General features: G+C 43.6%; 1 protein-coding gene across 1 annotated transcript in view; it reads left to right on the top strand.

The window, feature by feature from the left end:
• The window catches only part of IGF1R (insulin like growth factor 1 receptor), a 179,849-nt gene that overhangs the window by 138,702 nt on the left and 20,675 nt on the right, over positions 1 to 20,472 (top strand). The window contains exons 5-18 of the mRNA XM_017805050.1: positions 189 to 333; positions 4,543 to 4,757; positions 6,701 to 6,827; positions 7,464 to 7,702; positions 8,181 to 8,348; positions 8,497 to 8,701; positions 12,832 to 13,118; positions 14,575 to 14,711; positions 15,009 to 15,168; positions 16,186 to 16,288; positions 17,668 to 17,738; positions 19,047 to 19,276; positions 19,557 to 19,667; positions 20,293 to 20,462. Coding sequence (XP_017660539.1) covers positions 189 to 333; positions 4,543 to 4,757; positions 6,701 to 6,827; positions 7,464 to 7,702; positions 8,181 to 8,348; positions 8,497 to 8,701; positions 12,832 to 13,118; positions 14,575 to 14,711; positions 15,009 to 15,168; positions 16,186 to 16,288; positions 17,668 to 17,738; positions 19,047 to 19,276; positions 19,557 to 19,667; positions 20,293 to 20,462 — 2,368 coding nt within the window. The remainder of the gene's footprint in view (positions 1 to 188; positions 334 to 4,542; positions 4,758 to 6,700; positions 6,828 to 7,463; positions 7,703 to 8,180; positions 8,349 to 8,496; positions 8,702 to 12,831; positions 13,119 to 14,574; positions 14,712 to 15,008; positions 15,169 to 16,185; positions 16,289 to 17,667; positions 17,739 to 19,046; positions 19,277 to 19,556; positions 19,668 to 20,292; positions 20,463 to 20,472) is intronic.

Raw genomic sequence — 20,472 nt, forward strand, 5'->3', positions numbered from 1 at the left:
TACTCTTTGGCTTTATTTTGCCCTTCAACCATCGGGCTGCACAGGCAACTGTTCCTGGGAGAGGAAAACCAGCGTGTCTCATTTTCAAAAGCAACAAATACAAACATTCTCTTTGACTGAGCATTAAGGAGAATATCAGTCAAAGCTGTGAATCCTGTAATAACAGAATTACCTCTTTCTTCCTGTAGATAACATTGCCTCAGAACTGGAGAATTTTATGGGGCTGATTGAGACAGTAACGGGGTATGTGAAGATCCGTCATTCCCATGCTTTGGTCTCCCTGTCTTTCCTGAAGAACCTGCGGTATATTCTGGGAGAGGAACAGGTGGATGGGTAAGTGCTCAGATATTTGTAGATGCAATTTCACTTTAATAGAAAGCTGCTCCTAAAAAACATTCATGTGTCATTTATAGAGTCTTCTTTTCCTCTCCTATGCAGCGTTTTCTCCTAATGAACACCTCTGCACAGCATTATTCGCATTACTGTCCAAATCAGCATATTAAACTGAGTATATTCCAGGTATTTTATGGTAACTTTGCTGTTACTTTTCACTTTAGGTTTTTCTGGGGAGGTTCTTTACATGGATAAAGTGGTTTTGTTTGTTCTCTTTGCTCTATTTGAGAAAAGAGCATCTTCAGAAACAATCAGATTTCCTTGCAGTTCTTTGGCTTCTCGCAGAGTTTTTTGGAGAACATTAGCTGAAAGGAAACCTGAGCTTTGCTAAGCAGGGACTGAAACTCAGAGTGACCCAACGAGTGGGAAACAGATTGCAAATTGCAATTGTTTGCAGCTCCTTGAAGAGTTAACCTTTAAATGAATTCTCTCCCAAGCACGTGAAAGACTGGTCAGGAAGAGTAAAGTTGATCCCTTGAAATGTTTGCTGTGGATTATATTGCTTCTGTAATTACTCAACATGTGATACTTTTTGCTGTACATAACTCCTGCTTTCCTGTGATGGTAAAAGATTGTCAAGGTAAAAGTTTTTAGCCCCCCAGCATGTGTGATGCTGCGGTGTGGTGATGATCCATCAGCAAACTGCCTTGCTCGCTCTTTTCCTGAATCAAATAGCCATCCCAAGTTTAAAACAGTGTTCTCTGAGAGAATTCAGTCCCCTTCCATAATGACAGAACTATTAAATGAAGAATTTGGGGAAATCATGGAAGAAAAGGTGGTGGGAAGGTCGTGAGAAAGGTTGCTTGTGTCTGATTTGTCTGCCCTGACTGGGTGAAGTTAAAACATGAGGGACTCTTCACAACCCCCCTTTTTTCTCTCAGACCAAGTCTTTGGTCAGCCTTAAATTCTTAAAATTCCACCATCTGACTGAGTGAAAAGGCAGCTCTTCCTCCTGCCCTGTCCATCTCAGGAAGAGCACTGGCTCCACGGAGATGTTTTTTTCCAACTGCAAATCCCAGAGGCTTGGCAGTGCCGAGCACGTGGCTCATTCAGCCTCTCACGGCCTGGTGTGCCCTCACAGATGCTCCAGTCCTTGATTTGTCTTTTCTTCTCTTCCCCTCCCTCTCTTGATCTCTCTAAATCTGAGTTTAGCTTTGTGTCTCAAGTAGTAATTATGCTTATGGCACCTTGTCTGTCAGCAAGCAGAGCCCATGCGAAGGGAAATGGCAGGTTTTTCCAAACAGAGAAGTAAATGAAATTCCCAAATAGAAATAGTAAATAAATGCAGCTTTGAAGAAGAAAATGAGGATGAATGTGGAAGCAAAATAGATCTATAGTAAAGAGCTACTTGTGCTAAAATTCCCCTATGTTAGGAAATGACTGCAGTTACATACTTGGGGTCAGGGGCAGTCTCTTTGCTTGGAAAATGCCTGGCATAATTTAGACATTACCACAGTCTAAAATGACATTTCCAAAAATACTTCAGTGGAAGTAGGCACCTGGCAGGGAATAACTGAGCCTAAACAATTACTTGGGCAGAGTTATGAACATCAGGGAGTGGGATCTTAGCCTGGGAAGCAGTGGCTGCTGGAAGAAGAGCTGTTTGTGGCAGCACTGCCTTGGGGGATGAGGAGGTAACTTGAGGTCCATTATGATTGTTTTTCATTGAACAACTGACCTCACTGTCCCTGTCCCTTTATTTATTGAACTGGACTAAGAAAACAGCACTTCAGAATTTCTCTGTTCCTTATTCAGTTGCTGGTGCCTGCCTTGGTTGTCATAGAAAGCGGAAAGTTTAGGGTGAATCTACTTTGTTTTCAGAGTTCTCATTGCCCCTTTTGAACACCATGTGAAGGTGCTCCCGTGGCAAGAACATAATTTCTCTTTGCAAACAGGGGAAGTGAACTGGAGATGTGCTGGAGGGGTCTTGGGATCTGTTGCAGGATTTTGGTCCCTGCTCTGGCCCTGGCCCCTCCACCCTCTGGTGGGGTCAGTGTGTTCACTGCTCTCATGAGCTGCAGATGCCTTGTTGGTGGATGGTGTGTAGGCAGCATTTCCCAAAGCATCCCAGGTGGGGTACCTGGAAAATGAGCAACTTGTGGCCTTCAGGAGCAAGTGAGGAAGTGGTGACTGAGGAGGAGTTCCAGTTGTGACACTGACCCCCTGCTGCAAATTGGGGGAAGTCTCTGTAAAAACAACCTCCCCCCTGTTTTCTACACCCTTTTGAAGCAGAGGCATCAGTAGCTGTCAGGCCTGTTGGAAGGTGTGAACAGGATCTCTAGTGCTGTGTGGCTCCTCACTGAAGATGTTACAGTTTATTTTCCTGGGATCGTCATTGTCAGGGGACGGTGAATTCGGCACGAGAGCAACAAGGCTTGATCCAACCACAGCATTTCAGCAGAGCAGAGTGGTGTGTGAGGGTGTTTGGGGATGAATAACACCCTCCAGACTGGTGGTAGCATGGTGGTGAGCACGTCTGCAGTGCAGGCTCCTGTGGGGGATGCTCCTCAGCTTGGTTTTTGTTTAAGGGGGGTCTCTAAAGAGACTGTTCCTCAGCCATCTGTGTGCCAGTGGAGTTTCAAAACTGACTTGTGGAGTTTGTACACTGAGGTGTGAGGCTGAGCTTGGGGGGGTTTAAGAAGTGCATCAGTTTACCTTTTCAAACAAGACAAGGAAACACTGAACTTTAGTGTCAGTGAGGTGTGTTACTTCCAAATCCACACAGGGTCTGGTGATGTCTGTCAAGTCCCACGTGCAGTTCAGCATCCTTGTTCTCTCCTGGCAAGATGCATTTAAAGCACAAACATGTCTGCTCCCTTGTCAGCTGAGCACATTCCTCTCTGCATCTGTGTGAAGTGGTACCAGGTATATCAACTTCATTAGAAATCAAGTCCTGAATAATTAGGGGACAGATGGAAATAGAAGAAACAACTTGTCTTTCACATTGCCTGAAAACACGCTCTGCATTGCAAGAAATGGCAAATCTGGTCTGTGCAGTTTGGAGCCAGAATGCACAGCTTTTGTTTCGGGTTGGATGAGGGAGGAATTAATCCTGAATTTTAAATGAAATAATTGAAGGAAAACCATAAATGACTAGTATGACAGCTTCTTATGAGCCCTGTGGTTTGTCTGCCATGTTACCCTGCAGAAACTCTGTAGTTAAAAGGTTTTGTAGAAAGCCCAGTGTGACTCCACTGATGTGGGGTTACCCAAGCAAGGTGGGCTTCCTTGTGTTAATAGTGGATTTTGTGTTGCTGTGGTTCATGCTGGGGGGACTTCCCACAGAAGTGTAATAAATGCTGCCATGGTGGGTTGGTTTGATTGTGATTCATCAGCTGCATTCCTGTCCCTAGTGTCCCAAAGTGTCAGTGTCCTTGCAGATGTTGTCTTGCTGCTGATGTAGAGCCTATAATCCTGCTTCTGCTGCACCTGTGGGTTTTTTTCCAATTCAGCACCATTGAATAGTGCCAGGAATTTCTTCATAATATATAATAGGATTAATAGGATTTACACACCCGACTTTGTGTTAGCATCTGTGGAAATAAAGGATGTACATGTTATTCCATGGTTGTGTTTAGGGAGTGGGCTCAGCACAGCTGCCTGTGTTTAGCTGTGCATTTTGAAGTGTTGGTCCTGTTTGCTGTCAAGTTTTGATGTACAGGTGCAACTGTACTTGGCACAATGTGGGAAATCTTTATTGGGCCAAGAGGTAAACTAAGACAGAGAGGCAAGGAAATCTCCCTGTGCAAACTCTTGGAGTTGCTTTTGTAAACACAAGCAAGACAGCTGCGTTAATGATTGCTTTATTGTCAGAACTGCAGCAGGCTTTTGCTTCCATAGGGTATCTAAGGTTACTGCTTCCAGTGTAGAGACCTGCTGTTCAGAGGACATGAATTTATATTCCTCGTGCAGCTCCTATACAATTATTAAAACACGTGTTGGAGTGGCTTTAGATGGTGGGGTGTCCTGTGTTACAGTCATTTCCTGCCCCTGAGCATTCAGGGAAAACTTGCTCCATGGGAGAGAAGAAAACCTTTTGCTGACCAGCACTTTAAAGTAAGAGGGAATGCAGTGTTTTAAAGTTTTCTTATATTAAGGGATTTTTCAATGAAATTGGCTGTGAATTAAAACTAATATTTTTTCTTCCAGGAATTATTCCTTCTATGTGCTTGACAACCACAATCTTCAGCAGCTCTGGGACTGGAACCATCATAACCTGACGATCAGTGAGGGGAAAATGTACTTTGCATTTAATCCTAAACTGTGTGTTTCTGAGATTTACCGCATGGAGGAGGTTTCAGGAACCAAGGGACGGCAGAGCAAAGGAGATATAAATCCAAGAAACAATGGGGAGAGAGCCTCTTGTAAGTAAACAGACACAAGAATCTCAAGGCAGACTGCCCAGGAGGGTGTGACAAGAGAAACCCCAACACACCACTGCAATATTTAGATTTAGACCCTGGAGGAACCTTTCAGCCTTTCTGCTTGTTCAGGTTTTACACTCTAGCTGTGAGGGTGCATTTGCACACATGGAAAACAATGTGGTTACATAGTCCCCATCTCATCTGGAAAACCCATCTCTAGAAGATGATTGCTTCCCAAATTTGGTGACAGCAGCAGCATATAACAATAAAAACATACCTGGGAAACAAGAAGTGAAATCCAGCAGTTTGGTGTGTCCAATGAGGAGCAATTTCTCAACCTCCTTCGTAACTGTGCATCATTATAGGGATTTTCCTCCCTCAGATACCTACTCTTTCTTGGTGCTAAGGATGCTGCTGACTAACAATTCCAGAGACACCGAAACAAAATCTTTCTGTTACATTCAACTTCTGCCAAATATTGTACCTTGTTGCTTGGAATGTGTGTTGTAAACTCGATTTTCTGTGTTTTATGTTCAAATTACTTGCTTTTGAATTGAGAACGCTTCTTGATGTTCTGCAGTATTCCTAAACCTGAGTGCCTCTGCATTTAGTTTTGGATTCTGCCACGGTCAGTTATTGGGAAATCCTCTTCTGGCTCCAGTGGGCTGCACATCAGCTCTCCAGTTGTAACCAGTGTATTTAAAAGCAGTCTGTCACCTAGGAATTAAGGCAACAGAATGCTTACAAATTTCACCTCTAAATCCTAAAACTTGACGGTGCATTTTTCCTTTGGCCAGTTTGGGGTGCTTTTTTTGGCTGAGTGAATTGAAATGGATCTTGTGTCTAAGTCAAGCCCCCTTGTTGTGGATGGTGCTTACAGAAGTAGGACCCATATTCTGCTGGATGTCTCTTTAGGCGGGATGGGTGCGCGCAGATGGCCCAGATCCTTGCTGTGAGCACCCTCCATTCTTTGCACATTCAATGGAGCAAAGCCCTGCAGTCCTGGAGGAGTTACAGACACACAGCCAGGCCTTACTACCACTGAGGCCAGTGCCAGCCACTGCTTGCTTTTTTAAGAAACCAGTACAGAAAGCTTTCTGACTCTCAGAAGGGGAAAAGAATCAACAAAAGCCAAACTGCCTTTGCAAAGATAGCACCAACAGTGCCAGTGTACACGAGGGTGAAAACCCCTTTATTTTCAGAGCCTTCTATGGAACGTTAGAAGCTAACAGTTGACAGAACACGATTTCTTCATCCAAGAATTAAGTTTTTAAAATGCTATTTTGTTTTGCATTGGAAAGCTCAGTGAGTTGGTAGTGGGAAGCCATTCATCTCAAAGCTGTGGGCTTCCATCCAGGCCTGTTCACAAGAGGAGCTGGAAGCTGCTGCCATCAAATGGTTGTGCCGTATATGAACTGAGTTTTGGAGTTCTTGGTCCAGCCTCTCACGAATAGCAATGTAAACTCCTTTGTCCTTTCCATGTTGTTCGCTCTCCAGAAAAATAAATTGTAGTTGTCAAGAGTTGTCCTGGAGAGCGAGAACACAGAGGCTGGTTACTGCTCTGCACGTGCTTTGGAGTTGGATGATGAATTTAGTGCTTTCAGACCAGTCCTGTGGATAAACAGCACTTCCATTCCTCACTCAGGGAGAGTCTGAAGTAGTTTTCAAGAGCTTTCTGGTGATGCATTAGAAGAAAAACTGCTTCAAAAAAATTAATAGCAAGTAGCTCCAGCATATTCTAACATGATTGCCAAGGTCACTGCTTGCCCTTAAGTATTCAAATGTAGTGGGATGAAATAGGAAGCTCTGCAGAGACAAAGGCTGTTGGTATCCTGAGGTGCTACTGGAAAGGCTCATTAGCTAAACCAGACACCTAAGAAACAGCAAAAACTGACAGGGGGTGTGATACCAACTCTGTCATGTCCTGTCCTTTTGCATTGCAGGTGAAAGCAAAATTCTGCATTTTGTTTCCAACACTACCCTCAAGAACAGGATTAAACTGACTTGGGAGCGGTATCGGCCTCCAGATTACAGAGACCTCATCAGCTTCACTGTGTACTACAAAGAAGCGTAAGTGGATGTTGTCAGGGCCTCAGCAGGGCAGTCCAAGAGACAGTAGCAGTTCTGTTCCTAGGGCTGGAGAGCTCATCCAGTTTATGTATTTCATCCTCAAGCCCTGCCTCTGCTCATATTCTTTCCTTGGTGGAGCACAGGCTGCCTTTAAAGAGGATTGTTTTGAAGGAATCCTAGAAATGGATTGCAAATCCATCAGAAAGTTTCAAATTTGAAAAAAAAAAAAACAAACAAAAAGATCTGTTAGACTGGTCAAGGTCAGTCACAGAACTTTGGGTTCTTTGTGGTAAAAAGCTTGGCCACTGTCAATAACTGTCTTGATTGCCTGTGTTTGATATGTATGTCCAAAGCGTTTCACTGCCTGTTTGGGATAAAAAATACATAAATATAGTGTTTTCTTAGAGAACATTGTCTTATTACTAGTGACTGAAGGTAAACCTGCAGCTAAAGCTGAACTCTGTATTTTGTACTGCTTGGAAATACGGATTTTAGCCTGTTTTATTCTGCTGGGGAAAAACAAGTAAGCTTTATATGTTCCATTGAGCAGCTTTGAAGTGAGGCACTCTCAGTCATATATGACAATCTTTAGGAGAAAATAAATATTTGTGCTGCTTTTTTCTTTGAATATTTCAGACCATTCAAAAATGTGACAGAGTATGACGGGCAAGATGCGTGTGGCTCCAACAGCTGGAACATGGTTGATGTTGACCTGCCACCAAACAAAGAGAACAATCCTGGAATTCTGCTGCAGGGATTGAAACCTTGGACTCAGTATGCCATTTATGTCAAGGCTGTTACCCTCACCATGATGGAAAACCATCATATTCATGGAGCAAAAAGTGAAATCATATATATACGAACCAATGCTGCAGGTGAGTTGCTGAGCTCTGGGGTGAGAGGTTGATAATGCTGCAGGTGTGATTAGTGTATTATTGTGCAAGGTCTGTTGTTAATACAGAAATGGAATTTATGTGCAGATGATGTGCATGATGCTAGAAGTTTGAGTGCTTATGAAAGCAGCATTAAAATTTGAATTAAAAGTGTTTTTTCAGACATTACGTTCATTGGGAACTGTGGGAGTTCCTTGGAGTTAGAATTTCAGGCTTTGTTCCATTGGTGAAGGTGAATTTTAAGTACAACTTTGGATTGGGACTGCACATGGTTGCAGTTGAACCCTGGTAACTGTTGTTAGCGAGGCATAAGTAGGAAATCCTTTATTTGACATAGGATGGTGTTTTTCCCTGCAGTACAGAAATGGATTGGGATTCACTTCAGAAGCTTGTGTGGAAATACACTGTAGAATGCTCTAAGTTTAATTTCCTTTCTTTTCCTTTTTTTTTCCTCCTCCAGTGCCGTCCATTCCCTTGGATGTTATTTCAGCATCCAACTCCTCATCCCAGCTGATTGTGAAATGGAATCCTCCCTCTCTTCCCAATGGCAACCTCTCCTACTACATTGTGCGCTGGCAGCAGCAGCCTCAGGACAGTTACCTTTACAGACACAATTACTGCTCCAAAGGTAGGAGAACCAACCCTGCCGTGTTGGACTCTGCCTGCCAGGGCTCTTCACTGGCAAGAGCTGGGGAATAAACATGGATAAAACATGGATTGTTGCCATAGTCACGGTGTGGAGAGAAACAAAACAAGCTCTGTTCTTTTCTTTTAAGATAAAGTCCCAATTCGAAGATACGCTGATGGGACCATTGATACAGAAGAAGCTACTGAGCCCACCAAGCCAGAGGGCTGTGGGGGGGAAAAAGGACCTTGCTGTGCTTGTCCCAAGACAGAGGCGGAAAAGCAAGCTGAGAAGGAAGAAGCAGAGTACCGCAAAGTCTTTGAGAACTTCCTTCACAACTCCATCTTTGTCCCTAGGTAATGGATTTTGGACACTTTCTCTTTGGAAGTGGGGCTAATAATTGTATGGGTAACACCTGAAACACACAGGCATTACCTTTCCTCCCATGGGAGACAATGCACCCTTCCTCTGCAGTTTCTCTTGTTTGCTAGCTTTCATTTCTTTCTTTCAATTCCAGCCCATAGTAAGGGTTCTTACCTGTATTGATCAAGGATTTCAGTGAGGGGTTCTTTTCAGACTCAAGAGTCACTTAAGGAGCTCTTTGTCTATAAGGGTTTCAGAGATGAGCAACATGTGGTAGACAAAGGGGTTCAGATTTGATCTTTCTCTAAATAGTCATTTAAGTGCTTGTGTTCCTAATCTGAAGATTTATTTGCCTTTGAAATTCAGGGCACAGTCACCTCACAGAATTGAAAATGGTCTGTCTTTCTCACTAATTACAAAGGGCCTGTTGGTTTCCTGGGTTTGTGCTGCAGAGAAGTATTAAATATATCCACCTTGCCACAATAAACACCTGCTTACGTGTTAAGTGGAATAGTAATGATTTTATGCTGCAGCATAGAGTAGATACTACTGAATTAATTGGTGATTTTGATCCTTGAGTTTCCAATTTATCCTTCAGGTGAACTGTTCTGCTTTAGGTAATTGGATGCTGGAGCCAGGCACACACACTGTATAGCTGTTAAATTACAGTTTATACGCAGTCAGATCTCAGTTGTGCACGTTGCCTCATTCTCTCTCCTGGCAGGGGAAGTTTATGGTCAAGTCCTGTGTTTGAGAACTCTGAAGTGTGGCATTTCTGCTCATTAATGCTGGTTTATATCACTCTCCATTGTGATTTTTTGGTCTTCAATTCAAGCATGTGTTGGACTGACTTGTTGGAGTCGGGACTGTGATATTTGCAGAGCTTCTTAGTTTTTTCCAAAAAATGAGGAACTAAATACTGCCTGTCTTTGGAAGTGTGAAGTATCTTACCTGAGCTCTGTCTGGGTCACATTTAGCATTTGGGGCTGACCTTGTGCAGAGTTTCCCTAGTGATGATGAGAACCAGCAGCAAAGATGAGGTCCAGGGAAGTTTTAGGCACCGTGTCTGGCCATGATGTAACTCCTGAGCAATGTGAAATCTCGAGATCTGATTTCAGACTCTATGAAACAGCCCAGCAAGGAGTTTTGAAAGGCACGTGTCAGGTCTAAACTACTTGAAAGTCTATTGCAAAGGAGTTCTTTTGATTTCCTCAAAGCTTTGTTATTTAAAATCTGTTATCTTCTCTCATATTTTCTTGCATTCCTGCCTTCATCCCCCCAAGTAAACTCATAGAACCTTGAGCTCAGACAGTAACAAATACACTGACCAGTTCCCAAAGAGTTTCCTGAAAGTTTGTCCTTTTTCCTTAACTTACTGTCATGAGGATGTTTTGTAACAGCAGGGACAGATAAGGTACAACACTCAGCAATAGCTGCATAGCCAAGCAACTTTTAAGAGCCTGTATGTCAGGGAATTAAAGATTATGAGCTAGTGAGATGCCTCCATGGGACAAACCTAAGCAGTTTGTTACTTGTTGATGTCATTTTTTTCCCTCTCTTTTCCAAGGGAAAAGTTAATTAATGTGTTAATGCAAGCCTCAATAGTAGTATTTGTTTCCAGTGTCCTACCTGTCTCCAGGATATTATGAAAGAGTTGCAGCACTGAATACAACGTGAAAGTATTTGACTGGGTGGTTTTAGGATTGTTTAAGAAGCCTGTTGATCTAATCTCTTGTGCAATTCTGGATGACCCCATGGGTGTTACTGCTATGGTGGCTTTCAAACACTGGGACTCTGCTTAGCCTTGAAGAGACACTCACAACCTGGGGAGGAGGAGTTATTCTACAAGTTTTTTGTTTCTCTAATGAGCAGGATGAGGCTCTCTGTGTAGTCTGAGGAGTAACATTAAAATTGCCACAAAGAACAGTGAGCTTTTCTGTTAAATGTTAACTTTTTTCCTTCTTTTTTAATTTGATTTAATTTTTTATAGTGTTATTTTTAATTTTTCTCCTGTGTTTCTCTTCCTTCCTCTCCTTAAACAGAATAGATGATTTTTCATGGTTTTATCTCAGACTTACTTCCTTGGATGCTTGTTTTTTGCCTTTATCTCTGCCTTTCATGAAAGCAGGAAGCTGCTGGACCGAAAAGCAGTGCTGTCAAATCTCTTGATGTTTCAATCCTGTTTGCCTTGTGTTATCCTGCAGCTCTTTTTCTCTTCCTGCTTCCACTGCAGTTTTCACCAACAAGTTTTGTGTCCCTTTATCTTTTTCCCCAAAGGCAAGGGGGGACTGTACTTCCCCCCTACTCCCAGATACCACCAGAGAGTTGAAACTTCGTGCATCCCATAAAAGCAGAGATAAAGTCAGGCCTTTTGGGTTCTTGCATTGGCACGTGCCTTGGTGGCTGATTGAAAATGAACTTTTTATTTTCACTGCTTTTATCACAGAACCTCTGCAAGTGTTCATCAGTTCAGTTAGGCACCCAAATTTTAGCAGATTAAAAGTTTGTTCTGTCCACTGAGTTAAAGCAGTAAATGAATACTCATTCTAAGCAGGGTGAATAGCTTTAGTAACTTCCATAAATACCAGTGGAGGGGAGGCACAAATGCTTATATCTCCTATGAAATTCCCTTAACTGACAAGACATTGACTTATATGTCGCTTAAAACAATTTCTTGTTAACTTAGGAAGTTCTTTCCTTGCCTTTGTTTATTTCTGGTTTACATGATGGCTGAGAGTGTCAAAACAACTACTGAAGATGTACTAAAAGGATTTTGGAAAAATCTGTAATGAACTCTTAAAAAAAAAAAAAAATTAATCCAACCTCTGCCAGAAGGTTTCAAAACCAAGTGAGCCTGTTTTTGGCTCTGGGAGCAGCTGCCTTGTGGCTGCATGTGCTAAGACGATGTGTTTGACAGTGAATTAACTTCTCCTGTTGAGTCATCTTTCCTCCTGTGGTGTGTTTGGGGGAGGCCTCCTTTGCCTGGTTTGTAACTCCCTGGTAGAGATGTCAGACCTCATGTCCTTGATCCCTCTTGCCCTGGCCAGGTGCCACATGGGCACATGGAGTGATTTTAGGAGGGGTAGGATTCAAGCCCAGACTGGTTTTGTAGTGTGACCTTTCTTACATTCTCCTTTAGCTCCCTTTGGGGCGTTGCTTCCCAGGTGTGGGCATCCCTGGGGTGGGGGAGCAGGAGCAGTACAGCCAGTGTGCCCTGTGTAGCTGGTGCCCCTGTGCAGAACAGCCTTGCATCTGAGACAAGACCATGTGGCATTGGGTGTTGGTGACCTGATACCATCCAAAATGGCTCTAAGAGAATCTTGGTGCTTGTGCTGTTACTCAGGCCTGTCCACCACAGCACTTTCTGAGGCTTGAGAAAGCAGCAGCGTTGCTGTAAATCCTCAAGTTTTTAACTCTGCTTAAATTTCACCCAGATGCCCGTAAGGCAAAGCTGCTCACTGAACTTTTGGCTCTCCCCAATATTAGTGCTGTGTTTGCTCACACAGGAAGGTTGTTCCTTTGCAGAGCTTTTGTTTGGGTGAGAGAAGTAGAGATGCACAGATAACCACCCGAGTGCTGGTGAACAGTCATGGTCTTCAGCTGCCTTCCAAGGTTTCTTTTGTCAGTGCAATCCATTCTAAGGTCTGTAATTTCATCACAACTGCAAAGCTAACTCTCAGTAGGCTTAACTTCCTTGGCTAATCCAGCAAACTTCAAACCACTTTTTTTCCCCCCCTAATGTTTCCAACCTTAAACATCTGATTTTTATTTTAAGCGTCAACATTACTGTCATGAAACACAACTCGGGGATGTTTATTGAGTAAAAGGGAAGCCATTTTTTGCTCTCTGGTGTGAGGTCAGAAGTTTGCACATTTATCTTGGGGCGCAGTGTGAGCTTCAGAGTTGTGGCTGGTCCCTGACCAAAAGAGAGAAATGGGCTGTGCTGACATGTGGCAGGTTCAGATTGAGGCAGTTTTCCTCTCGTTTTGCAGTTTTCCTTTATTTAGCTTTTTTAATAGCAGTTGCCTCTTTCTCTGGGGTGTTTTGCACAGTTTTCCTGAGGCTGGAGGAAAAGTGGGTTTCTTCTAAAGAGACCTTTTCCATACCCGTGTGTGCCCCACAGGCCCGATCGGAAGCGGAGGGACGTGTTCCGGATCGCAAACGCCACTCTGGCCGCTCGGAACAGGAACGTGACAGGGACAGATCACTTCACCAACGCCTCTGACGCTGAGGAGAGCGAGGTGGAGTACCCCTTCTTCGAGACCAAGGTGGATGGCAAGGAGAGAACTGTGATCTCCCACCTCCAGCCTTTTACCCTTTACCGCATCGACATTCACAGCTGCAACCACGAGGCCGACACGCTCGGCTGCAGCGCTTCCAACTTCGTCTTTGCCAGAACCATGCCCTCAGGTACGCTCTCCCAGGGGCTCTCCCAAGGGCCCTCACAGGGTGCAGCTTTGGCTTGTGTGCTGGGGAGGACAAGCTCTCCAAACCCAGTTAGAAATACATTGCAGCGTCATAACAGTTCTGTGCAAGACAATGAACTGGAACTGTGTAGATTTTAAAGTCCTCGACTGGTCTCTGGTGTGTGCTGAGTGATGTGTTTGAGTCTGCTGTGAGCTGGGGAAAGGCAGAAGTTCATTACCAGCATAATTAGGAGAGAATCTGTTTCCTAGCAATAGAGGTGAGACCCACAGACATGGTGGGCTGGAAGGTTTTGTCCCTCAGTTCCCTGTGTGCTCAATAGAGACAGGGCAGTGTTGCTCTGCTAATGTTTGGTTTTGCTGTGCTCACTTGGAACTGTTTGCAGATGTTGGAGTTTTGCTGGTGGGAATGTTTGCCAAATGTTTCTTCTGTCACAGAATGACCATGCATTTGTCCAGCCTGGGAACAGGAGGAATACTGTGTTTCTTTGTGCCCAATCCCTGGCCCCTAGAGTACTTCAAATAGGAAGCATTGAATGCCGTGCTCGTGTTTGGGGCTCTTACAGATTGTACTTCTTCTGAGAAGAATAGAGATGATTTTAGTGTAAGCTCATACGCATCCAGCAACGAGCTTCTGACTCCAGCAGATGTCTGGGGATATTGGATGCAGAATGGTAGCAATTTTGTTTTGTTTCTGGAAGGAAAGGCTATCATAATCCAGATCCAGCTGTGTCAGTAAAAAAAACAAAAAGTATTGCTTATTTCAAGGAAATAAGGAAATCTGTGAGATCAGGGAAAAGGAAATAAGCGTTCCCAGATTTTTTTAACACATGGCTCTGATAATTAAAGGCTAAACAATTCTGTTTTCTTCTAAACATAACAACTGTATTTTTGAAGGAGTGGTCTTCTTTGACTGAAATGGGGTTCACATTCCTGTTAAATTTTCAATAAACCACATAAAATTATTAGGAACTAAACAAGGATGAAGCACTTCCTGAATTGCTGATAAGACTGTTTTAAACTGGGACAGATTCCCTCTGACTGTTTTAGGAGAGGGCTGTCAGTGGGGCAGTTCACAGCTGTTGGCAGCCAGGTTGTTGTTACAGCCATTTGGTGGGAACAGCTCCTTGCACTGTTTTGATGTAGTGGAAAGTTGGGAAGGAAGAATCAGGTGCTGATAAACAGGTTTTTTTGGCACACAGAACCCATACCTGGTGGAGCTGCATCCACTGCACTGGTTTTCTGGGAACCAGTAGCTGAGACTCTGCTGATCTCCAGCAGGGCCCTGGCCAATGCAGTTGGTTCCCTGGGTTTCAGTAGCTTTTGCTGCAGAGCTTCTGCACCCAAAGAACAGTGTGACCCTTCCATTCTCCTCCACTCCTGCACAAGTTCCTCTTCCAGTAGTAGATGTTCTTCTCACATCACCTGTAAATATTTTACAGAGGGAGCAGATAACATTCCAGGAACGGTATCTTGGGAAGCAAAAGAGGAAAATACCGTCTACCTGAAGTGGTCAGAGCCTGCAAGTCCAAATGGGCTGATCCTGATGTATGAAATCAAGTATGGGCAGCACGGAGAGGTGAGGATTTGACATCACTGCTCATAACTTATACACCAAAAAGGATCTTTTTAAATGTGCTTCTGTGCAGTGCTGCAGCCCACAAACAGAAACTGGGATTTCAAACACTCAGCACCCTCAGCATGTCATTCCCTTTTTTCCCTTATTTTGAGTTCTTAAATTCCACATATCTTTGAAATAAAACTGATCAGGTGGGACTCTTAGTTATAAAAATTAGCTTACCCTGCAGCTACATTGCTTTTCAATAACAAAGGAATGTGAAGATACTAACATGTGTAAATTGCTTTTTTGTTTTAGGAGAAGCGGGAATGTGTTTCCAGACAGGAATACAAGAAGCTTGGAGGAGCTAAACTAACTCACCTGAACCCTGGGAACTATTCTGCCAGAGTTCAGGCCACTTCCTTAGCTGGAAACGGATCCTGGACTGAGCCAGTCTCTTTCTATGTGCAGCCCAAATGTAAGACAGGTGTTTGTTGTCTGTGCCAAATAGGAGAACTGGTGTCTTTTTAATAATGCCTGATGTTTAAGTGTGTAAGTGGGTGTCTGAGCCTGTTGCCTGTACTCTGAATACTCCTCTTACTTGCTGGTGGTTCCTTGGGAACTCTTCTCTGTTCCATTTTTATGGCAAGTGTTGACAGCCAGGAGGGGTGTGTGAGGTGTGTCCTTCCCTTGCGTTGTGTGTCTGTGAGAGGTGCAGCAGGTGGTGGGTGTGGAGAACACACTGCTGTGCCTTCCTGGGATGTACAGCTATGCTGGGAATGTGATGTTAGCCATAACAACGTGGAGATGGAGTGTCCAAAACGTGTGGCAACAAGGCACACCTGCTTTAAATTGCAAAATAATATGAGAAACAAATAGTTTGTTTAGATTTTTGGCTGGCAGGTTGACCTGTTCTGAGTGACTTTTGGTAAAGATCCCGATAAAAGGGTGATGCTGGTCCTGACAGTGGCAGTGATTTATATTTTGGAAGAACAGCACCACAGTGACCCTCAAGAACTGAGTAGTTGTAGAGCAGATATATCCCCACAACACTGGAACTCCACGTCTCGTTCCTTTTTGGTTTTCTGAGTGCTGCACTTTGAACGATTTGAAGTAAAGAGCAGTGCCTGTATATTCTGAATATGTGTATAAGCAATTGCCAGGTGAACAAAAGGTGGAAAAAAGGTGAATGTGCAAGTGAACAATTGGATATTGTTCACTGAGGAATGTAAGTCCTTAAGCACAACTTGTGAAAACAAAGCCCAGACAGACACTGTTCTGTACAAAATTAATGCCTCTCAGTGTCTGCTTTCTTGTTGAGCTCATCTGCAGTCAGGGAGGGTTTCCGAGTACATTTTTCCACATCAGACAAGAAAATGAGAACTTTGATTTCTTCCCTGTATGGAAATACACTGAGTGGGTTTTGAATGTTTCTTTGTTTAGTAGAGGTTTTATAGAAACCCTGATACAATTGTTTTCTTGTTGGTTGCAGCAGCAAACTATGGAAACTTCCTGCACTTGGTAATTGTGCTCCCTCTTGCTCTGCTGCTCATCATTGGGGGATTGCTGATAATGCTGTATGTCTTTAACAAAAAGAGGTGAGTTGTATATGCTGCTGCTTAAACCTGCAGGAGGGGAATTGTTTATTTTCAAATCTGTGCCCGTGGAGCAGGTTAAAAATTAAAAAGAGAAATGACATTCAGAGGAGTCGAGAAGCTTAAGTAGATTCTGTCTCGTGTGTAAAAGGAGGTGGTTTAGAGTTACCAGCCTCTGGCTGCTGCTTCTGGAGATATGAAGAGGCTTTTTATTCCAGTATCATATTAGAGAGGGAAGAGGAAGGCTTGTGAGGAACATACAGGTCAATGATGGTACACACTGGACCTGTATAATCAGAATGTGTGACTGAAATATGGCTCAGTATAAATCATGAAACCTTATTTCTATTTAGGTTAGTTTGATTTCATTCTAGAGGGTTTTTTGAAGTCTTTACACCCACTTAAAAAATTATATCCTGGCCAAGACCAGTCTTGGGGACTGTTCTGTTGATTTTTTTTCCTCTCTTTTGTTTTTTGTAACTTAGTGATTTATTTTTTTATCTTGTTGACATACATAATGAGAACTTCATACAAGTCAGTGCAAACGTTCAGACTTGCAACTTTCCAGGTTTGGAGGGTTTTTGTTACACTCAGATAAGTGATGCTCATTGAGTATCCCATGATTTCCAGCTCTAATTCATTGGTAACCCTGCAGACAGTGGTACCAATTCTGCTCAAAGGTTCCAGAAAGGGCTTTGTATCTGGTGAATACAACACCTCGGGCTCTCCTGGGTGAAATGCCTAATAACTTAACCCTTTAAATTTTTCTTCTACCATAAGAATATTTTGCCTTTGATTTCCTGAGATCTGATGGATAATTTTATTTCTACAGCCTGTCTCCTGCGAGAGTTCTCACAGAGCATTTATTATGTGTCCTATTCTGAGAATCACCCCAGTAAAATTGAGGAGGGGGTGGGAATTGTGTGTGTGGTTTTAAAATAAAATGATAGAAACCCTTAGGAAATAGTTGAATGGAATCCCCATTAAAAAGAGTCTTGTCCTTTGCTGGATCACTTCTCTCCCACAGCAGATCGGATGATGTTAAAGTCCATTCTCAGCCATGAGTCTCCTGGTTTATCACCACACAGCTGCCTTTCTTAAAGGAAGTTTACCCAGCAGCTAAAAGTACCTTGTGTTTACATTTTTCTGGTGCTGATTTGCTGTAGAGAAGACTCCAGGTTTCCTGGGAAAGCTATTCTGGGTTGTTTGTCCATTGATTCTGTGAGGTAGATAAGGACTCAGCACGTCCCCTTTGTCTGAGAAACCCCACATACATTAAATAATATTCTATGGTTGAGCAAACAGCAGAAAAACTGTAAGAGATGACCTGAAATCTACTTAGATTTAAAGATTAAAAAGGAAAAAAAACAATGTTTCAACAGGAACAGTGACAGACTGGGCAATGGAGTACTTTATGCCTCTGTGAACCCCGAGTACTTCAGTGCCTCAGACGGTGAGTGTGACCTTACACTTGTGATGCTTTTACTGTCATGTGTTTTGTTGGTGTCTGACTCTGAAAGGTATGAAACTCTAAAAGGCATGTTGTAAAACCACTTTCTCTGTTTTGTTTTCTTAGCACAGCCACGGAATCCACAATTGATAATACGTAAAGGTCACTTGTCTATTGAAAGTGGGGAGTTTTTGAGTTGTTTTCTCGTAGTTTTGTTCAGCTGAGGCGAATTTGGATTCATTCATTTCACTTTCAGATTATCATCTACTCTTCTAGTGTTGCTTTCACTGGACTGAAGGAAGAATTCATGAATTTGTGGTCTTTCATGTTTGCCCTTTTAAGCTCTATTTTTCCTTATTGGAACAAACCCATGGCTTGAGGAAATCAGAACATCAGACAAATTTCCTTGAGGCCTCAGTTCTTCTGTTTATAGTTTAGTTTGGTGCTGCTGTTGTAGACTTTTTGCTGGAATAGCATTTCCAAAAGCCCCCAGGAGACTAATGGGTTTTTACCCAGAGTGGCAGCAGAATATTTTACTGTTATTTTTTATAGCAACACCATTAGGGTTAAAGGTCTGTCAGTGTTCATGCTATAATCCTCTATTTTCATCCTGTTATTTCACCCACGCAGAGCATGTGACACAACTGTCCCCTCCTTTGGTGACTGATAGGCAGCAGCATCAGTGAGTGCTTGGATGTGTTCTTGCCCGAGGCAGTCCTGCCTCCTGGCAGTCACCTTCTGAGAGCTCTGCTCTGCCTCAGATCAAAGTCCTGCAGCAGCAGCAAGTTCTGCCTTTGCTGGTGCAACAGTGAGTGTGCAAGGGATCAGAACAGTGCCATGCAAAGAGCTGCTGGATCAGAGCCTGCCTCCCTCTAGTCATGAAATCAGTCTGTTAATAGAGAATACAGCAGGCACTAAACTGATACAGATGATCAAGTGTGTTTGATGCTGTCTGGAAGGATTAGAAAAGCAAGGATCCCAAGAAAAGCTCAGGCCTTAAGCATTGATTTGAGCCTCTTCCCACCCTCTCATTGTGCTTTGAGGTTCTTTATTTCTACCCTGATATGTCAGTACCACAGTGAGGCTGCTTCAAGTCCATCTCCACATTTCTTTAAGATTTATTTTTATACAATCCTCAACCTATCTCTGTATGGGAAAGACCATGGACTGTTTGCACATAGGGGGCAAGGTCTCAGCATTCTGTCTGGTGTTCTTACAGTCAAACTCTTTGGGCAGTTACTGTTGTAGAGCAGTGAGTGCTCACACCTTGTGCAGAAGTGGGACCTCATGACCTGTTCTTTCTCCCCTCAGTGTATGTTCCAGATGAGTGGGAGGTGCCCCGTGAGAAGATCACCATGTGTCGGGAGCTGGGGCAGGGCTCCTTTGGAATGGTGTACGAGGGGATAGCCAAGGGAGTGGTGAAGGATGAGCCAGAGACCAGGGTGGCCATCAAGACTGTCAATGAGTCTGCCAGCATGAGGGAGAGGATCGAGTTCCTCAACGAGGCCTCGGTGATGAAGGAGTTCAACTGTCACCATGTGGTAAGTCATGGAGGTGGGACAGTGGCTCATGTGCTTGTTGACACCAGGGTGTTCAGGGCACGTCTGCACTGACTCAAGTGGGAACTTGGGATTTCAGCTTCAACTCTGCACAGCTCCATAATATTGTTGTGAAACAGGAGTCAGGGAGTGGAACCAAATCTACCTTCAGACCTTTCCCTCAGGTTCACGGGTGTTTGGGGCTTCATATCCACGTGGCTGAATGATCACTGCAGTTCAGGTAGCTGTGCTTGTCACTGAAGGGTTCTTTTTCCTCGGCCAGGTTCGGCTGCTTGGTGTTGTTTCTCAGGGCCAGCCCACGCTGGTTATCATGGAGCTGATGACACGTGGGGACCTCAAAAGTTACCTGAGATCATTGAGGCCAGATACAGAGGTGAGTCAAGAGCTGCTGGTTGTTTATTTTTCTTCAGTTTGAATCATCTTGAACAAGACAGCATCACGTTGGAAGCAGCAGGCAATTAGCCTTTCCTGCCCTTCTCCTTAAGCTCCAAGAACAAAACATGAGCTGCTCTGTGATCTGCAACACCTTTTTCATGAGGCAGCTGTTGCAGGTAGCCCAGTGCACCACATGGAATATATCCCTTCTTGTGTCACTAAGTCCTGTTTTCCAGATTTGCATTAAATCTCCTGTCTGATCTAATTTCTCATCAAGATGTTAAAAAAACTGGCTTCTTTAATATGTGTCAGGATAGTCGATTCATGTTGTGTATCCTGCCTGTTGCCTGTGCTGGAGAGTAAATATCTGTTACCTTAGCTAATATGCAAACTCTCACACACAGACCACCAGTCTAAGGGCTAAAATTGGCACGTCTGATACAGGGTCTGAAGGATAAAGATGACACTTGGGCCGCTGAAATCACAGCAGACCACGTAGAAAATGAGCTCAGCAGCTTTTGCCCTTGATCTAGAAATTCTGATACGGATAAATTAAAGGACAGAATGTGCACGAGAGAATGAACATGGGCTGTTACCTGTTTTATCTTGTTCATCTTGCTCAGAACAATCCCGGGCAGGCCCCTCCGACCCTGAAGAAGATGATCCAGATGGCAGGGGAGATCGCGGACGGGATGGCCTATCTCAACGCCAACAAGTTCGTGCACAGAGACCTGGCTGCCAGGAACTGCATGGTGGCAGAAGACTTCACAGTGAAAATTGGAGGTGGGCTCTCCTGGCTCTTA

This window comes from Lepidothrix coronata, unplaced genomic scaffold (genome assembly GCF_001604755.1).
Source record: "Lepidothrix coronata isolate B3197 unplaced genomic scaffold, Lepidothrix_coronata-1.0 Scaffold11, whole genome shotgun sequence".
NCBI lineage: Eukaryota > Metazoa > Chordata > Aves > Passeriformes > Pipridae > Lepidothrix > Lepidothrix coronata.